The sequence below is a fragment of the Lacerta agilis genome, chromosome 5 (assembly GCF_009819535.1).
Source record: "Lacerta agilis isolate rLacAgi1 chromosome 5, rLacAgi1.pri, whole genome shotgun sequence".
NCBI classification, from domain to species: domain Eukaryota; kingdom Metazoa; phylum Chordata; class Lepidosauria; order Squamata; family Lacertidae; genus Lacerta; species Lacerta agilis.
In genome coordinates this window covers 61,935,838-61,956,134 of record NC_046316.1, presented here as the reverse complement: position 1 = coordinate 61,956,134, position 20,297 = coordinate 61,935,838, and the positions used below count along the sequence as shown (strand labels likewise).

The following is a 20,297-nucleotide window of genomic DNA, read 5'->3' as shown; positions in this document are numbered from 1 at the left end:
AATACCTTGGCATGAAAATAATGAAGTGTGTATATTAAGAACATATCAGATTACATTTGCCTTGATCTGTTACTTATCTAAATTATTTATTCATTCCCAAAGGATTAATGTGCGTATGAACAAAGACATTCTTCACTAGGAAATTTAGACAGGTCTGAACAAGTTGGGGTTTTTTAACACCAATCCCTCCCTAATATGACCCTTGGAAAATGCCTCTTTAATTCCCCTCAATTAAAAGGTAAAGACAGATTGCAAGCGTCTGGCAGAGCATTCCTCCACACCTGCTCAACGAAAGCATGTAGGAACACATCTCAGCGAGAGAGATGCCCACTTGCCAGATTTTATCTGCAGCGACTGCTGCTGAGTGAGACCATAAGGAAGAAACTTTAGGAGAATTGTGTTTGCATAAAGATTGCATTGTTGCTTCTCTTCACTGAGTTGTCAAGTGATATTAGAAAGGCCTTCACAATCCTGAAGATTTGACCTGGTATGAACTGATCTTCATGAAATTCTTGTCTTAATGAAAGTAGCATTGACAGGAGTGCGCCTAGGTATTTCAGCAGATGTGATTACAGTACAAGAACAGGATTGATGGTGCTTGGCAGAACCATTTGTTGTCATGTACTGCATTCACACTGCACCAGGTTGTTTAAAAATGGAACAAATCTTGCTCTCCTTTGCTTTGGCTACAGTCCTTGTGTTCTGATATCCATGCAGCCAGAAATGGTAGGCTTTAATCTGATAATTGTTATGTTGATCATTGAGTGTTTTGGTTTAAGATAGTCCTCTCCATTCCCGCCTACATAGCTTTTCATCAGTTTTGAATTAGCAAGAGAAATTTTACTTGGCAGTTATTTGAGTGAAAAGCAGCATTTTCAGAAATATTTCAGCTATTCAGAATGGGAGTGGGGTATGTTTTAAAAACAATTAATTGGATCAAAGCAGCACTTTCCGCATGTCATGAGGATGATCCAGCTAATCAGCACTTTTCAGTTCCACTGATTGCAGTAGGAAAGGCTTATGCATATGCTGAACTCTCATATTAGAAGCAATGGGATGTGTCTGTTCAACTTTGACTTCATTGTACCCCATATTGACATGTTTCCAATGTTTTTATTGATTGGTTGATTGAATTTATATACGGCCCTATACCCAGAGGCTCAGGGCAGTTCACAGAATAAAATCAAAATATAAGACCACAAAATACATAATCAAAATAAAAATAACAACCCAATAACCCCTGTCCTCCATTTATGACCTTTCTTGTGTGATTGCATGCTGGGGGTTGCTGTGACTGCTGGTGTGCACAGGAAATGTGTTTTGTGAATTAAAAAGAGAAATCAGTGGAGTTATAGCTATCCATAAAGACTTAAGCTGGGGAGGCCCAGCCAGATGGTGGGGTATAAATTATTATTATTATTATTATTATTATTATTATTATTATTTCCATACACAGACAGCAAATGTGATGCCATCTTTTCCGCCCCATCCGCATATGTTCATTGAATGCATGGAGGAGAATCCAATAATTACAAAAGGTCTTTAGCATGTCATATTTTATTGGTAGCCAAACTAGTGACAGATAGTCATCGAATAAATGATGAATTGGTGGGCTGACATACTCCGACATAATTTGGTGATGGAAGAGGTTACCTGCTACGTAAAAGTAGGCAGAGACCGAGCAAGACCAGCTGACTTCTTAATGCCTCTGATCACTTCTCCTTAATTATAATGAGATTCCCAACATATTTTGTTCCAGCCCCAATATTTCCCCATGGAGGGACCATGCCCAGTGGCTGCTTGTTGGGAGAGTCAAAAAGTGTTGTGACTTGGTCTTGCTTGACCCAGTTCTTACAACCATTCGGGGACTCTCCCTCTGCCTCCTAGCAATAGGATGCAAGGACCAGCATGTCATCCTCCAAGCACATCCTCCCTGAAAATGGGACCAGTGGTACACCACCATGTGCTGTTGTTTTCCACTCACACAGTTCTGCTACAGGCTGCTGGAGTCCTCTTCCTTGTTTATCCAGTGCTGCACATAGAGGAAAGTGAACAACAGCCTGGATAGCTTGTGAAATACTGAATGGTCTAATATGAGAAAGCCCAGTCAACTAAGAGTTGTATAAGGAACCATGAGGGAGCTATACAGTATTGCATTTATCAAATACTACCTGAGGTATACTAATGGCTGCAGTTGGAAACATTTCTCAGTACCAGTGGCAAATAATGACTTATGCAGAGGAACATTGCATGTGAAGCGTGGACTGATATGAATCTTAACTTCTTAAACCATGATACCACAATGCTTAGATAGGGGGTGTGGTTGGTTTAGGATCAGAATATTTCCCTAAGGTCCTGAAACCCTGATTTCAATCTTTGCTTTGTGGTTGCATCCATTGTTGGAACTTGATTAGGACTCTTTAGTCAAGTACAGTAGATGAAATTACTGTTTGCCTGAGATCCCTTTATATCAGGACAAATGCAAGTTGATATAGTAGCTCTTCACTCTACAGTCTCCATTTGACCTAAATCAAGAAAGTATTAGGATCCTTACCAGGGCTAGCCCAATACATTTTACTGCCTAAGATGAAGGGCAAGATGGAATCGCCAGCAGTCCACAAACAGATGCCATCCTGACTGGTAATTGGACCTTCCTTCAGCATTGCACATGAGGCATGAGGTCATTTTAGGGGGCCCAAGACAGACCATCTGGCAACAGAGGAAAATGACTGGGGGGCTCAGGAGGAATTGTAGGGGGCTGATGTTGCTGCCACCTGAAGTGGTTACCTCACTCTGTCTAATCGTAGAGCCAGCAATCCTAAGGAATACTGAAGGCTGTGCAGATTAATGGGTTTGCCATACTATAATTATTCAGTTTATAAGTACCCTAACACCAAGCAATAATGCACATTCCAAAGACTATGTTTCATATTTGTCTTCTCGAGGAACTTCAACTTGAACCAGAAGCAACACTTTATCCATGGTACCTCCATGATGGCTTTTTTTGTTTGAGAGCCTGATCTAGCAATTGTACTGCTTTTTTCCCATGCACTTGCTCCAAACTTTGGCGCCAGCTCAGAGTGCCTGGATAATTCTGTGGAATGCTCTGACCTGGACATTGTGTTCTGGGCTTTGATGTACAACTGAAAAAATAGCTTATTCTCCAGGAATCTGTTCTGTACACTAGTGCTGGATTACATTAGAAACCAGAACTGCCGTGGAACAATTCCAGCACTTGCCTTTCCGTATCTGGGATAGATCTGAAGATGATTCTGCATGATCCATGGACACAGAAATCCATTTCAGGTGGAACCGGTCTTTAGGCTGTTTGTACAGCTGCACATTGGGTGTATTTGTCAAACTTTCCCTCCCCTCCCCTTTCAGTCTTTAAGAGTATTCTAAATCTTCTTGGAATTCAGTTGCAATATACCCAAAACCCATTCTGGGAACTCACGTAAATCCTAGTTCCCTGTTCTGTTTTGTAGTCTGCCGGTGCATGTCATGATTCCATTTAGACTCTCAGGCCTCCACTTTTACATTATGCCGGTGGCATGGGAGCTATTGAAGCATGTTGTTGTTCAGTCGTTCAGTCGTGTCCGACTCTTCGTGACCCCATGGACCAGAGCACGCCAGGCACCCCTATCCTTCACTGCCTCTCGCAGTTTGGCCAAACTCATGTTAGTAGCTTCAAGAACACTGTCCAACCATCTCATCCTCTGTCGTCCCCTTCTCCTTGTGCCCTCCGTCTTTCCCAACATCAGGGTCTTTTCCAGGGAGTCTTCTCTTCTCATGAGGTGGCCAAAGTACTGGAGCCTCAACTTCAGGATCTGTCCTTCTAGTGAGCACTCAGGGCCGATTTCCTTGAGAATGGATAGGTTTGATCTTCTTGCAGTCCATGGGACTCTCAAGAGTCTCCTCCAGTACCATAATTCAAAAGCATCAATTCTTCGGCGATCAGCCTTCTTGATGGTCCAGCTCTCACTTCCGTACATTACTACTGGGAAAACCATAGCTGAAGCATATTTCATATAAGCATATGGCCTGACATAGGACCTTCTCACATGTGACTCTCGTGACTATAGAATGATCTCCTCAGGGAGACTTGTCCTGTGTTGAGTTTGATGTATTTTTAGTGCTAAGTGAAAAACTTTAGTTTTGTAGGCCTTTTTCGATTTTAAAGTTCTTAGATTGTTGTTTTAACCTGCTCTGGTACTAATATACTTTTTATTGCTCTTGTGCTAGTTGTTTTTACTTCTAAATCTTGGTTAGCCTCACTGAATACCCTTTGGCTGAAGATCAGGAATAAAAAAAAGTCCCAAGTAAATAAACAATAAATGCGTTTGGGTTGCTTCCCTGCCAGAGGGTAGCCTGCTGGTCTCCACACCTGGTGATGGTCAAGCTGATCAAAAACCATGCCTAGAATACTTTCAGACATTCTTTCCATAGGAAATTCAGGTTTTGAGCATTTGGTTGTTTATTAAAAAAAGAAAAGCCTTTTATCTTTGCAGCACCTTCAGGATTAACTTGTTTTATTTTAACTCTGTGAGCTTTTGTAGACACCAGTCTGCTTCACCAGATTCTGAAATGGACATCTGGGGACAAAATGGAAGTGCATGACAGAGTGAACTGTTTTCTTGAAAGCTCATGCTGTCAAAATAAAATAAGTTTGACTTAAAGTTGCCACAAAGACCAAGCCTTTTCTTTTAAAATATCTCCATAATAATCATTCATGGGAGTGAACTTGTAACTGAAAACTGTTAACATGGCAGTGTTAAGAAGCCATAAATAAGCTTTTGAAAGTCACAAGGAAGAGGAACAAACTAAAAGGCAAGTAGTTTATTGCTTCTGCTTTTTGTCGTACACACAGAATGATTTTCACTACTCATACACAGTAATTCTTTAGGGCTGTGTGTTTCTCATGTGCCTGTGGTCATGTTCTCTTCCTAATGAGGTGGACCATAGTCGATGAAAGCATATGCCATAATAAATTTGTTAGACTTTAGGATGCCAGGAGATCCTTAACTGTTTTTGCTGCAAGAGATTAACATTCCTACCCTTCTGGAAACAGGGTCTTGTTTTTGTTTTTCTCCATTAGGGCAAGCTGAGTGCAGGCATGTTTCTAGAGGACTGGTTAGCTGGGAAAGGGAAGGAGCTTCTGCTCTGTAAACTTTTCCTCTGAACAGTCCCTACATTTAAAGCATTACTTAACTTGACATCACAATAATGCCAAATGAAAATAATGAAAATCTTGCATGTCAACACTTTTAATAAGTCTTGGTGTTCTAGATTTTTAAAAATAGGTGGAATTATTTTGTGTGTGTGTGTGTGTTGTTTTTCTCTGGTTGATTAATTTCTGTTCTTTGAAACTATTATCCTTTGATTGCCTTGCTATTTACAGAAGGACTAAAGCGCCACCCAGTGATCACCAGAGGGGACTGAAATGATTCTGACAAATTTAATCCCAGGCATTAAGACTCATGTGCCTCAATCCAGTGCCAGTCCAGCTAGGAGCACTGCATGTGTGTGTGTGTCCCTAGCTGAATTTGGAAACCCATGTGGTCTGGGTGAATGCCTGACTGTGCCACAGTGCGCAAACAGATGCCTCTGGGACCCTGCAACAGGGCATGAAGGTTCTGCCGCAGGAGGAGGAGGAGGAGGAGTTTGGATTTGATAGCCCACTTTATCACTACCCGAAGGAGTCTCAAAGCAGCTAACATTCTCCTTTCCCTTCATCCCCCACAACAAACACTCTGAGAGATGAGTGGGGCTGAGAGACTTCAAAGAAGTGTGACTAGCCCAAGGTCACCCAGCAGCTGCATGTGGAGGAGCGGAGATGCGAACCCAGTTCCCCAGATTACGAGTCTACGCTCTTAACCACTACACCACACTGGCTCTCCTTAATGCCCTACGAGGCTCTCAGTTGTTTTTGTTGCAGGCGTCTAACAGAGCTACCTCTGAAACTTGATATTTTATGTCACTGTTTGGTTTTTGACATTATTTGATATTTAGGTTCAACAATTTTGTGACAATTTGAGCCATTACCCGGAATGATATTTAATATTTTATCATTGTTGTCATTCTTAAACAGTATTTAATAGCCAGCAGCTTTTGACACTTGCTTTTTCATACCTGGCAAAACCCTCAAGAGTTAAGTCTAGAGTGGGCAACAGGCCTAAGGGACTCAAAGCGTTGATTTTCAAGGTCAAATTTTAGTCAGATTCTACATTTAAGAATTTTAAACATTGAGAGGTTTTTCGTTTGGCTCAGCTCTAATTAGACTTAAATTTGAGATAAATTTAGCCATACCCATGAATTTCAGATAGTAAACTATTTACTGTTCTGCTTAATGAGCACAAGGATTTGTTTTCAAATCGTACAGATTGCTGTGTGTGTGTGTTTCTTCCCCCCCACCTTCCCCAAATCCCTTCTGTTTTCTTTGTGTGTCAGTTTGTTTATTTAGATTGTAAATCTACAGGCAGTACTCTGTTCTCTTTTATCCTGTATTTTATATTGTACAGCTGCTTCTTCTGTCTTTCATTTTCTTTTTCTGGTGGCACTTAGGAAATAATGGCTGTGTTCTTTTAAAGGTCCCACTGAGCCAATATTGCACTCGGGCTATTATGAAGCTGATGTACTGTGCGCACTGCCGGGGCATGTCCAACGTAAAGCCCTGCAACGGCTATTGCCGCAATGTCTTGAAAGGCTGCCTGGCCAATCAAGCAGACCTGGACCCTGAATGGAAGAACCTGATTGGTAAGAAGAGCAGGCAACTGCACATTATTTCACGTTGGCTGGTCTTTTGCATCTAATTCCCCCTCCCTTTTTTTTTTCAATCAATAGAGTGCAGTTTTGGAGACCAAACAGATCAATCGATAGAAGCATTCACAATCCCTTTGCACTAAATTCTAAACACTATCGATATGTGTAGATGTTTCTGAAGCACCACTTCATCCTGTAGACTAAGTGCATACCAGCGTCTCGGCTTCCCATGCTCTGGGCCTGGATGCTTTTAACTGCTAAGGATTTGCAAAGTGGCCTTGTTAAAAGCTATTTCATTCTAGAAGATCCCAGATTCAGCATTTGGCACTGGGTTACGCAAACTGTGTCGCTCTCAGCGGACCTGAACCTGCCTCTCTCTGTAGTGTAAGAACAAACAGAAGCATGGGCTAAAGAGCCTGGAACTGTTAGATTTCTATTCCTCTCACTGTGCAGTCACAAGACTGTGTTTAGGCATTCCACAGATTGTTGGAAAGTTGCTGGAATCACGGGAGCGGATGTTTGCTGTACGCTGTTTCCGTTTATTGTTCCTTCTTCTTTGGACTTCTCTCAGTGAGAGGAGACATGTTTTCTTTTGTTCTGCCTTATACATTGGGTGATCATCTGGCCATTCGAAACCCACCATTGTTTTGATCAAATAACAAATTTCCTTGTGAGAAATTTGAATAAAACGAATCGCAGTTCGGGAGCAGCAACGTCTTTTTTCTCCCGAAAGCTCTGTGCATATCTGCAATTATACAAACATTTAGGAGGAATGGCATTCATCAGCAGAATGAACAGGACAATTGCTGGAATCACCAAGGGAGAAAAGACTAGGCTAGCTTTGCAGTATTTCCCCTTAATTAACTTGTGAGTCCTGTGGCAATAAGTATGTGCTTTAACACACGGGGGGAATATTGGGTTGTCTTTGTTTTTGTTTTTATTATGTATTTTGTGTTTTTTATTGTGCGTTTGTTTTTGTTGTGAGATCTGCGTGTGTAGGGTGGAATACAAATTTAATAAATAAATAATAATAAATAAATTGACAGAAGTAATCACCACCCTTTCTGTAAGACTTTAGGAGGCTTTTAAAAAGCAAGTTGCTGTTCCTCGTTTGGCCCGTTGTTATAATCGGTTAATTTTAGTACAAGTGGGAGGATGAAATGGAGTCTACTTCCTGATACTTGAACCTATGGGCTTGACATCTTTTGTTGGTTTAAGCTTGTTCTGGAGACCCACTGAATGAAGTTGTTTGCGTGAGAAATAGACATGGTACAGCTTATACTGCATGTAGTGCTGACATGGTATTGAGAGCCAGCATGCTATAGTGGCTAAGTCTGGGGAGATGCAGGTTCAAATCCCTGCTCGGCCATCAAGTTCACTCAGTGACTTTGGGCCAGGCACACACTTTCTTAGCCTAACCCTGCATTACAGGGTTGTTGTGAGGATAAAGTTGGAGGTGAGAGTCATGCCTGCTACCTTGAACTCTTTGGAGGAAAGGTGGTGATATAGATGTAAAATAATAACAAGGCTAGGAATAGTTTGTGAGACAAGCTTGGGTGTTGGTGTTATGACTTCAATCCATGCTTCAGCCATGAAAAAGGATTTTTAAAAAAAAAAAAAAAAACACCACAATTTTCCGAGTGCATATGTGATACTGTAATCATAAGAATGTGGGGATAAAATTGGTGCTCCTTATAGGCTAAATTCCACATGACTCAGTCTCCCTGGGAATAAATGAATATATAGAACAACCCATTGAGACACCCTACATGTCCAGTGCTGGTATATAATGATTACATAGGTTTTTGAAACATTACTTGCATGGTGCATTCTTAAATGGTGTCTGTTATTTACCCTGATAGATTCACTGCTGTTGGTGGCTGACCGCTTTGATGGACCATCCAATGTAGACATAGTCATTGGTACAATTCATACCAGGATTGCAGAAGCCATTTCAAATATGCAGGAGAACAGAGAATCTATAAAATCCAAGGTAAAAGCCAGATTGCAAAAGCTGAAAATGCAGTTTACTTAACAGCGATATTTAATTTATTGTATGTATTTACCGGTATATCATGCCTTTCCTCCATGTTACAATGTTTGCCATTGAGACATGTATCAGTCCTGCTTAGCAGCAGCCTTCAAATCATGCCCTGGGAACTTTTGGCCTCCGCCATTTTAATATATGCCATCTCAGGCAAAGTAACGACAAGAGAATTCCAACAATTTCTGCTGAACGACATTAGAAGTGTTAGGCCCTGGGTTGTTCCTTTCATGAGTACTGGACAGGCAGAGATAGCCTGATTATCTTGCCTGCCTTCTTTACTTGCACATCTTTGCCAGAGCCTATCTCCCTTCCGTCATAGGAGCTGGCCAGCTTCCTCTGAGAATCCCACCTGTCTCTCTTTCATCCTCCTTGATTTCAGAAGATTTTCGCAGCTGCATTTCTGAGCAGAATGTGATACATTAGCCCTGCATGGAGGGAATTTGCTCCTTCATCAGTCCTAAAACTGTGCAGCTCCCCATCCAACTGAGTCAGATGTTAACAGCGGAATAATTTGTGCTCCTGAAGCCCAGCTGCTTTCCCCATGATTCCTAAGAACTGTAACTAACAGGTGCTGATGGAGAATGAATCGGGAACTGACTGGCAAGTAGATAAGTCACTGATAAGCCAGCAGGGATGGAGGAAACAGCAGTGCTGCACAAAATACAGTGTTAATTCAACGCAGAAATAGAGCCATCAATTCAGGGAGAGAGAGAGAGAGTGCTCACACAGGGGGACGAATGAATCTATACCTCCCAGAAGATATTTTTCATTGTTCTTGCATGTTTTTATGCCCCTAAAAGAATTGCTTTGTAATAACCACAGTAATAAACTATAAATGGGTGAGCTACAGTGATGAAGCTGGATTCATTTGTCTCTTCACAAAACAAATTTGAGAATATTTTATATACAAGCATCAAAAAGGAATGGCTAGCAAGGCAGTAGGCTCACCTTGTAAATCACAGATATGGGCCAAAGTGCACCATAAATGACATCCACATTGTCTATCGTTAAGATGCAATTAATCTGAAACTCTGCTCCAGGGCACGTTAGCCAGGTTGTTGTCTTCTGCAGTGTGAGCACCCAAAACCCAGTTGACCATTCAATTGAAAGCACAGCCAGCTAGAGTGTTGATAGCTGTCACACAGAATTATCACACAGAAATGAGATCCCACGTTGGTGGCAGCATCAGAACCCCATATTTTAAAAGGATTGTTCTTCTACAATCCCTTTTTTCTGTGCTTAAAGGAAGTTACAGCAGTGGAGGGGTTATTGTTCCCTTAAGAAAAACAACCACTTATATATATCTCAGCAGTTTAAAACAACAGCACATACATAAAATCTGGGATAAAGATTTCCATTGAGAAAGCTTTTTGAAAGAGAAACATATTTAGCAAGCGCTGGAAGGGCAGTAGAGAAGGTGCCTGCCAGGTATATAATGGGAGGGCGTTCCAAAGGGTAAGAACACTAAAGGCCCAATTCCAGCATCATTCCAGAATGGGTCTCCCTTTAGAACAGTATCTGCAGGATGCAGTGCAGAACATAGTGATCAGTTGAAGAGGAATCCTTAATTCACTGGTTCAATTGCAGCTCAACTGGGATTTGATTTGGGTAAAGGGCAGAGCATATGACTTGTATGCAAATGTACCAATCCTTGGCATCTTCGGGTAAGACTGGAAGAAATATGCACCTGAAATTGTGCAGATCTGCTGCCAGTTACTAAACTAGACAGATCCATTGTCTGAACTAGTACAAAGCAGCTTCCCATGTCCCCAAAGCAATGAGATATCTGAAAATTGGATTACTATTATGTTAAAATTGGTATGTGTGAGCAAATGTGAAGTTAGGAAGAAATATGATTAACAGGGACATATTTTACAGCTGTGACTTATTAGATAAATGCTTTGCTGTTAAGTTTCGTTTATTTTCTCCAGACCTTTCAAGGTTGTGGAAATCCCAAACTCAACTCAAAAGCTTCCAGTGCGGAGGAAAAGAAGAGGCGGGGAAAGTATGTCAGTGAAGATAAACCTTCAGGGCTTAGTTCAGAGAAACTTGTGAGTATGGAATTTAGTTCTAACTTTTTTAGAAATGCTTCTGTATGGAAACAATCTGTGTGGCCTATTGCTTAGAATAGCACTGGTCCAAGGTCACACAGAGAGATTCCAGGTTGGCTGCTGCTTGGAAATCCAATCTTCCCAGTGGCAGTCTGACACCCTAACCCCAACACCATGTCACCAGCGGAGCTCATCTTCCTGGTTTAATTATTCTTTCGATGATGCCATTGGCATTTTTGAGATACTCCACTCATAATTATTTCAGGACAAAGTGAAATGTGGGCTGCCACTGATTTGCTCCTTCCACTCAAGCACTCACAGGCACCGTCAGTATAACCAAGTCTGTCTCTTGAGTGAAAATACAGCCTCGCTGCAATGCTGTTGCAACTTAATATTTAAGAAACTAACATGAAAAATAAATGGGATAGTTCCTTGTCGTACCTTGGATCCCGAACGCAAGTTGAACATTTTGGGTTCCGAGCACCACAATCCCGGAAGTGTGTGTTCTGGTTTACGAACGTTCTTTGGAACCCGAACGTCTGACGCAGCTTCCGATTGGCTGCAGGAAGTCGCGCCTTGGTTTCCTAACGTTTTGGAAGTCGAACGGACTTCCGGAATAGATTCTGTTCGACTTCTGACATATGACTGTAGTGGCCTTTCCCTCCCTTTGATTTTGGGACCTCTCTCAGTAATGTCAATGAAGTTCTAACTCTTGTTCCAGGGACACAGGTTTATCCAGCCATTACTCAGTCTTTTTTACTGGCATATGTCAATGTTATTAGTCACCACTAGCCAGCTTCTTGAACAAAGTTGATCTTCCGCTCACTAGTGCATCCTGACAGTTACTCACCAAGCTCGTCTACCATTTTAGTGCTTCTGCTCCAAGGCCAGGCATTCTGGATGCTCTGGGTCCATTTCTCCATCATAAGTACATAGGAAGAGGCCTGTTGGATTAAACCAAAGGCCCATCTAGGCCAACATCCTGTTCTCGCAGTGGCCAACTAGATGCCTGTGGAAAGCCCACAAGCAGGATAGGAGTTTGAGAGCTTTTCTCTTGATTTTTCTTGGGAGAACTTAAATAAATGTTGTGTTGATAGCTTTCTGCTTATAAAATAGGAGCTTCGGTAAAGTAGCCTGTCTTGAATTGTGTACTAAAAAACAACTATGGCAATTATAGCAGTCCTGCATTGTTTTAAGTGGATTAACAACTGCCCAATGTTTGAACCCACAAACTCTGGATCAGTTTATCATGATTGAGCTTGGCACTCAAAATGTCACTTTAAAACACCTTCCTTTGATTCTTCTCCATCTGGCAGGTTTCAGATGCCAAAGGGAAGCTGAGAGAAATAAGGGACTTCTGGGTTGCCCTCCCAAGCACACTTTGCAATGAAAAGGTTTCCTCTGGTTCTGTGAATGAGGACAGGTGCTGGAATGGAATGGCCAAAAGCGGGTAAGGCTGGTCAAAATGTGACGGAAGTTCAGCGGTGTGAAGTATACTCACACACCAGTTTCATGAAGCTTTGTAATCTGTAAATATGTGGCCCATTATGGGGTGGATAAGAGAGAAAAGGCACCGTTTTTCTTGTCAAGAGAGTCAACATTAATAGTCATTGGGATCCTTTCCTTTTCCTTGTTTAGACTGAGCCCCACATAAACACACACATGCATGGGCAAAAAGATGGCTGCTGGTGGTGTTACTCCCTGCACCTGGTTCAAACATAATGCTGAGCAATAGTCTAAGGAGCCAGTCACAGGATTGAGAGATCTTTCTCTCTCTCTCTCTCTCTCTCTCTCTCTCTCTCTCTCTCTCTCTCTTTCTCTCTCTCTCTCTCTCTCTCTCTCTCTCTCACACACACACACACACACACACACACACCACATCTCTGGTTAAGGGCACCCCCAAACACCAATTTAGAACCAGTATTTCTTTTTTAAAGGGTTCTTTAGCAGTGTTAGGATGCCTTTAACCAGGGCTGGGGGCAGACATAAAAGCCAAGATATAGCAGGTGGAGGCAGAAGGCAAGTGGAATTTGTGCCGACAAGATCAATTCCTAAACCATGTTGTCAGAATTCTAGGTTTGATGTTATGATCAGAAGAGTGTTGAAGACAGCAGTAATGTTGGTGAGTTGCAAAGGCTTAGACGCAAGTTTAAGATAGTGACCTAGTTCCAATGTAGCACTAAACAGTAATAATGTTATGTGAATGAGCAGCAGCCGCCCTTGGGCTTGCATCCTCCCTGCTCCCCTGATGTGAAACCATGGAGATTTGAAACATCTGCTGCTGCTTCTAGACAACAGTTTGGTCCTAGCTTTTATTGAAACAAAAGTCTATCTAGTTCTGACACAAAGTAACCAAAGTCTATCTAGTTCTGACACAATAACAAACATTTGGAAGCAGGTGGTCCTCCTTGTGACCATGTCAGAATGCGCAAAGCAGGTCAACGTGTTAAATCAATTGCGATAATGTTTGATACCCTAAAGTTGGCTTCTTGCATGAACACACGTGGCTCTTTGCAGGTATCTTCCAGATGTGATGGGAGACGGACTAGCCAATCAGATCAATAACCCAGAAGTTGAGGTAGACATTACTAAACCAGACATGACTATTCGCCAGCAAATAATGCAGTTGAAGATTATGACAAATCGACTGCGCAATGCATATAATGGGAATGACGTGGATTTTCAGGATACAAGTAAGTACAGAGCTGAGAAAAGGCAACAGTGTTGTGCTGTGGAGGTGGCATAATCTATATTATGCATACTTATATGATATGATTTATACGATTAGCAGTTGAAATAAAGAGTTCTGCAGGATTCCATGTTCAGAAAGCAACAGAACATCAGAGAGGTTCAATTCACAACTCTCTTACTCCATACTTAATATAGGGCCGGTGCACAGAAGCAGTGGCAAGTTGGCTGCTGCAAGTGTTGCCCTTATTTTGCTGATACCCAAGAACTGGAGTGCAAGAGATCTAGTTAGTAACGCTTGGTGTTTTTACTCCTCCCTCTAGAGTGCTGGCTGCTACATCCATATCTTTATACAGGCATTCCCAATACTCGTGGACCTGAGATTACCCAGTGTCTTCCCAGGGTTTCTTCTCCCTATCAGTCCCTAATGCCTCATTTCAATGGACAAACTCCAGCTTTCCTCTGACTGTTCAGCAGCAGCAGGGGCTTCAAGCTTGGGAGGATGCTGTAGCTCAGGATGGTGGTTCAAAATATTGCTCCTTTCTGTAATTAGTCCTCAAGAGGGCTCAAGTCCTACAGGAACAATGAGAACATGTCCAACTTCGGTTTGCTAAAAATGTGGATTGAAAGGCTCCACACAGACTTTGGTCCACTCATCCCATTTCCCCCACCAGCTTTTGGGCAGTTTGTTAAACGTGGGCAACATTTAACAGGGGTGAGATGAGATATACACCCCTGGTTCACTGCGTTCCAAATTCTTCCTTTGCTTGTAAATTTGCTTTCACTGGCTTTATGGCAATAGCAAGGCACATGGTGTGGTTTAATTTGCAAGCTCTTTTTGAACGGCCAAGCTTACTTGAACTTTTGTCTTGCCTAGGTGATGACATTAGCGGCTCTGGAAGCGGCGATAGTTGCATTGACGACATCTGTGGCAAAAAACTGTCCAAGAGCGCTAGCACCAGGCCGCCAGAGACACATCCAATGCCTAAGCAGTCTGGACAAGGTGTTGGTGGAAATAGCAGCAACATACTCTTGCCTTCTTCCTTCCTTTTACTACTTTCTCTGGCTGCTGTTGCAGCACAGTACCTGCGGCGGTAACTCATTTGTGCAGCCATGAAAGAGACTGTGGGTGGTTGTGGTCTTAACTTTGCCAAAAATGTGGACTATATTTAATTCATCTTGGCAAAATGAGGGAGATAAAACGTTCTTGATTGTTTGTGATGACCTGGCAGTGCTAGAACTGGTCTTTCCCCCCCTCCCTTTTCTTTTTTTGGTCTTCTTTGAATGCTGGGGCCTTCTTTCTGTACCTGTTTTTATCATTAATTTGCCACAGCGAGACACTTAGGAGCCTACAACAGATCTTGGCAGATATGGGTAATGGGTAAAAAAGGACAAATGACCCTCAAGGCCACATCATTTTTATTGACTCCAATAAAACACACAAGTATCTCATATTCTTATTTAGCTGTAGCCAAAGATGTGCTACATTTGTTTAAAACAATACACTTTTTATAATTTAAAAATCTTCCGAGTGCTGTAACAGAGGGGTCAGTTCATTATTTTCCATTAAGCAAGTGGAAAATGGTCCTTCCTGTACACCAGATTAGCAAAGGGATTATGGTGGAATATGGAATGAAATTACTTTAATTGGCAAATAAATACCTCTGTTAAAAATAGTGGTTGAAGCCACTTAGTATTTCTCCTACATCTAAATGAATTAGAGTGAGATTCAAGTTTTGTATGATCCTTTGAAAGTAGCATTCAAAATTGATAAAATGCAATACAGAATTGTAATATGCAACATTATGATAGAAATATGCATGGGGAGATTTCTGTCTGGAAAGCGTTGTTTTCAGTTTGAGGCTGAAAATTTTCCCGTTATTAATAGTGACAACAGTTGACTTTTACCAATGGGATGATGCAAAGAAACTGCTTTGTGTATTATTACTGATCCTGTTAGCAAAGCCCGGAGGTGAGGCCCAGGGAACAATTATATACTATCAAATACCCCAGGGAATTTCCATGGATACAACCTGCCCAAAATATCACCAATTATGCCAATGGAAAGCAGACCAAAGCCATAGTTTGAGTCATCAAATCAGCCAGCTGCTACCTTATTTCATCTCACATCGGCATAGTTAACCTTATGTTCTCTAGTCCTTGTTTAGTGAAAGTGCTTCACTTCAGCTAATTTTCTGGTTGTTGCTACATATTTGCCAGGAGTATTGTCTGATATCAAGGTGGATGGGGTTGGAGGAAAGAAGGGCTGTCCAACCACATATCTACACCAACAGATTCACGTATGTATTTCGCTGTCGAGACATCTGTGCTTACACAGTTCTCTGCTTTGGGTTCTTTTGGTACAGCCATAAACTTTTTTTTTCCTCTTTCAAAAATATCTAGCATAGAAAGGCCAATCCTATTCATGTTGTTGAATGATAGGAAGCCTTTGACACGATCTTTGCTGTTAATTCACTTTGTTTCATATCATGACTTTCCTTTTAGGACACAGGGATTATGAAAGCATATTTTTTACATTTAATATATAGATGTATGGGCTTTGCATAAATGTTGAAAACATTTCTCTTCTGCATCAAAGACAAATGCATTTCTTAACGACAGCTTTCAAAAAGGCAGAATTACAGAAGCCGCCATCAGTTATAAAACATGCAGAGTTAGCAGGGAAGCAATTCTAGTATTATGGCACATGAATTAATGCAAGCAAATTAATTCAAATGAATTATCTTTCCCATTCCCGGCCCTATTTGTTTTTCTACAACACTGGGAGAAATTAATTTCCTAATCACTTCAATCGGCATTGGAGGCTGCCAAAAACACCACCAGAATGTCGAAAATACGCTACTGAAGTCTGATGCCAGAACGAATTTTTTTCTCCAAAGAGCACCTGCTTTTGCACACATTATTTTCAGTCCCTTGTGAGTAAAACAATACACCACCCCACTTTCATTATTGATCTCATCCATCTAATATATTTATTTTTTGTTTTCAGTTTAGACCATTCTTAATAATTCTGAATACAAATGAGGCATGAAAAGCAAATATCCTTCCTCCTTTGAACGTTAAGTTCAAATGCCTGGGGGGGGGGGGGAATGGAGTGCCACATTCAAATAGCATTATGTCTGTAGCCTTCTGTTGGTAAAAAATAGAAATGAAATGCTATACACATTGAGGTAAAAATGAAACAGCTGCCATTTCCTTCCCCCTGAATGGAAATCTTCTGCCAAACTGCTGGAGAGCTGTAAACTCAACACAGTCCTGGGCTCAAACTATGAGACAAGTAGGGCCCAGAGCGTTTACTCTATTGCTTTTAACTCAGCCTGCCACACCACATCTGAAACAGAAATTGGCTGTGTGAAAATATTTTTTTCTAAGAGGAATGTGCAAATAGGGACCGATGGCCCTCGCCCTCCACTTCCCTCCCCAAAGCCTCTCCCTCCCAGCCAACTATACTTCCCGTATGAGAGCCGAATTGAGGAAAACATGGCATTGGGGAGAGAGGCTATGCTACAAGGAAGCAGGCTGCGAGGGGGTGAAGTTTTTAGCGCCCATTTGCTCAATTCTTTGAGCCTCGGTCTCTTGATAAGTGCCGAATCTAATGCTCTTAGGATCTGAAGTTTTGTGATTTAAAAAAGAAGTTTCATATATATATCAATCAAGATGGCATTGCTCTGTTTTGATGTTTAAAAACACCTTGCCATTGGATATGTGGATGGGCAAAGGAACATAACACCCAAGCCCTTTGCAAAGCTGTCAGCCAGAAACCTGTCATGGTTTTTCTTTTTGTGCCATAATGTCTTTTTCAGTGGAGGGCTGAGGGTCAATAGAGGCTTTAAGAGCACTGACATTTATCATTTACAAATGACAAACAACCTATAATTTTCTGGTGGGCTTGTTAGGGAGTTAAGGTACAAATATATCCAGAGTACACCTTGGCTTTTTTTTAAAAAAAAATGCAGTTCTATCTGCAAAATTAAGATTTATTTCACTTACTGGCATTCTTGGCCATTTATATATTTCTTTTGGTTACCAAGTTCCTGTAACTATCTTGCACTGTTGAACTATGTTCTTTGAATCCTTGTATAAATAAATTAAAAGAAAAAGGCTGGAGATTTAAATCTATATGAATGTCCCTTGCAACAACATGCTGCTTTATTTGTTCTGTTTTTACTGATTTTCAGCAGGTGCCAGACTAGCATCATGAAAATGTATTTGTCAACTTGCTGATGATAATAATAGCACGGAGAATGATCTGCCATACCTGTATACTGTTAAAATATCTACATCTTGATTAGTATTGCTATGCGTTTACTCAGAAGCAAGTCTAATTTTGATGGGCCTTAGTCCTTAGTAAGTGTATTTAGGATAGCACCATTAATGCTGATACTGTACTTGAAGGCAATGAGCCATCTAGCTACTGTGGTGCACCAATATGTGATGCCCTTCTAACTCCCTATAACTGAATGTTGTAATTGACAGACACCAAAATGTATTTTTATCCAGAATGGTGTGACCAGGACAGCAGCCACCTATGTATGGGCCAGAGTACAGTTAAGAGCCTTTTATGCATTACATCCAACACATGGAGCTCCCACATGGATTTCCAGTACAGTCATACCTCAGGTTGCGTTTGCTGCGGGTTGCAAACGGCGTGGGTTGCGAACGTGCTGAACCCGGAAGTACCGGAACGGGTTACTTCCGGGTTCGGCTGGTCGCGCATGTGCAGACACGTCAAATGACGTCATGCACAGATGTGCCGAATTGCGACCCGCACAAGTGCAGAAGCAGCACTGCAGGTTGCAGACTGCTCAGGATGCGAACGGGGCCCCGGAACGGATCCAATTCGCATCTAGAGGTACCACTGTAGTCCCTTCTCAGAGCAGCTGTTGTTTTGATCAGCCCTCTTTTCCAAGTCAGTGTACAGTATTTAGGATTGGCGTTCAAATGTTAAAGCATGCTTAATGGTCCAGAGAACCAGAAGAGAGGCTCTTCTAGATAAACAGTGCCTACTGGGGGGGAAATATACACCTGTCCCAGTCCATTATCTGGATGGTCTGTGTTGGGTTTAGTTGCTCAGATCTAGCAGCAGAGATGCAAGCGTGGAAAGAGGTTTATGAACATAAATCTGGTGTAGACAGGGGCATAACAGCCTCCTGCAGAGAAAAAATGCCTGCATCCAAAACCTGCTTCTGTTCCCAGCAGAGCTACCAAGGGGTACTCCCTGATTCCTCAGCAGCCAGACCCTCTGTCTCCTGGCCTACTCCTCTCCTGCCTCCGAGTCTGAATTTTCCTCTGCCCCAGCCTCTTCCTGCTCACTAAGTCCTGTTGCCTCTTCAGCTTCTGAGACCTCCCCCTCCCCATCTTCTCCTTCTGACCATTCATCACCATCCCACTACCAATCCCCTGGCTCTGAGCCTTCTTCCTCTGGGGGGTTCCCCAGCTGGGGCCTCCCAACACTCCTCTGCATCTAGCCAGTCCATGCCACAAGGGCCTCAGCAACATGTTATATAAACTGCATATCCATCACTAATATATACACAAATAAACAAGCAACCAGCAAACTGTCATCCGAAGCAAGGATGAATTGCCAATCTGTAATGCCATTAAATAAAGATATATATGGATTTAAATTGTCTGAATGCTATCAAGCAGATGAAGCAGCCTGAATCATAGCAATCCGCTGTGTTCGCTGGGTTGAGCATGGGCTAGAATGCAATTATTTCACATGAAACAGCACACATATAGAACATTTGATATAAACATACCTTGTAGTCCTTCATTTAAATTCACTACAAAAATAAGGGGGGAAATGTTATTTCAGAATTATTTTTATTGTGCAATATTTACAACCAGTTATGTCAGACACACACACACAAAATCAGGTCACAGATTCTTCCATTTAACAATATAGTATAGGGACCACAAATCAGTGAAATCAGTGGTAAGCATAATAACTCTGTATTCTATTGTAGCTGACCTTTTCATGTCTGGTTGTAATCACTAACACCTGCCAAGCCTTCCAACCCACCTCTAAAAAAATTTCCACTGACTGCAATAGGATCTGTAACAAAGCAGGTCACTAATACAGTTGCTGAGGTACCTCTCAAACAAGAGTCCACAATTTCAAAACAATCACTTCAGCTAATACTACTGAATGGTATTGGGATCAATTCTATACTGTCCTATTAACGTCAACAGATAATCTGGGCCAGATTCTTCCACTTTGTTCCCCCAGATCCCAAAGCTTGAGTCAGTAAATGTTGACTGGATTAAGGACTGGAACTTGAGTTTGCTTCCCCGTTTATTGGACCAGCTGTATTTTATCTCCCTACTAATTGTATATGTGCGAAAGATTTCATCCCACACATTTCCTACTGCTGCCAGTTCTAAGAACAAAAAGACCACCATAGGCAAAGGCCTTGGTCTGTGAAAAGACTACATTCCACTGAGAACACACCATTAGCAGGTGAAAGTCCTATTGCCACCAGGTAGGAACAAACTAAAGCCCTTGATGTCTGGAACGACAAGGCACTAGCTGAAAAACAAGCAGGTTTTTGCCCTCTTGCTGCTACTTGTGTTGCACCTCCAGGAGATCTACCAGCTAATCCCATATCAAAGTGTTTTGAACTGTTTATATATTTTTGTATTCTTTAAATGTGAAAAACTTTTGTTTGTATAGAAGAACTAACTTGGAAAGATACAAATATTTCACTACTACGTCCCCGTTACCCGAC

General features: G+C 41.7%; 1 protein-coding gene across 2 annotated transcripts in view; it reads left to right on the top strand.

The window, feature by feature from the left end:
• The window catches only part of GPC1 (glypican 1), a 190,339-nt gene extending 173,695 nt beyond the window's left edge, over positions 1–16,644 (top strand). For both annotated transcript variants that reach the window (XM_033150210.1, XM_033150211.1), the window contains exons 4-9: positions 6,588–6,753; positions 8,622–8,752; positions 10,738–10,857; positions 12,174–12,307; positions 13,375–13,550; positions 14,423–16,644. In XM_033150210.1, coding sequence (XP_033006101.1) covers positions 6,588–6,753; positions 8,622–8,752; positions 10,738–10,857; positions 12,174–12,307; positions 13,375–13,550; positions 14,423–14,643 — 948 coding nt within the window. In that variant the 3' untranslated portion in view covers positions 14,644–16,644. The remainder of the gene's footprint in view (positions 1–6,587; positions 6,754–8,621; positions 8,753–10,737; positions 10,858–12,173; positions 12,308–13,374; positions 13,551–14,422) is intronic.
• Positions 16,645–20,297: the final 3,653 nt, after the last annotated feature.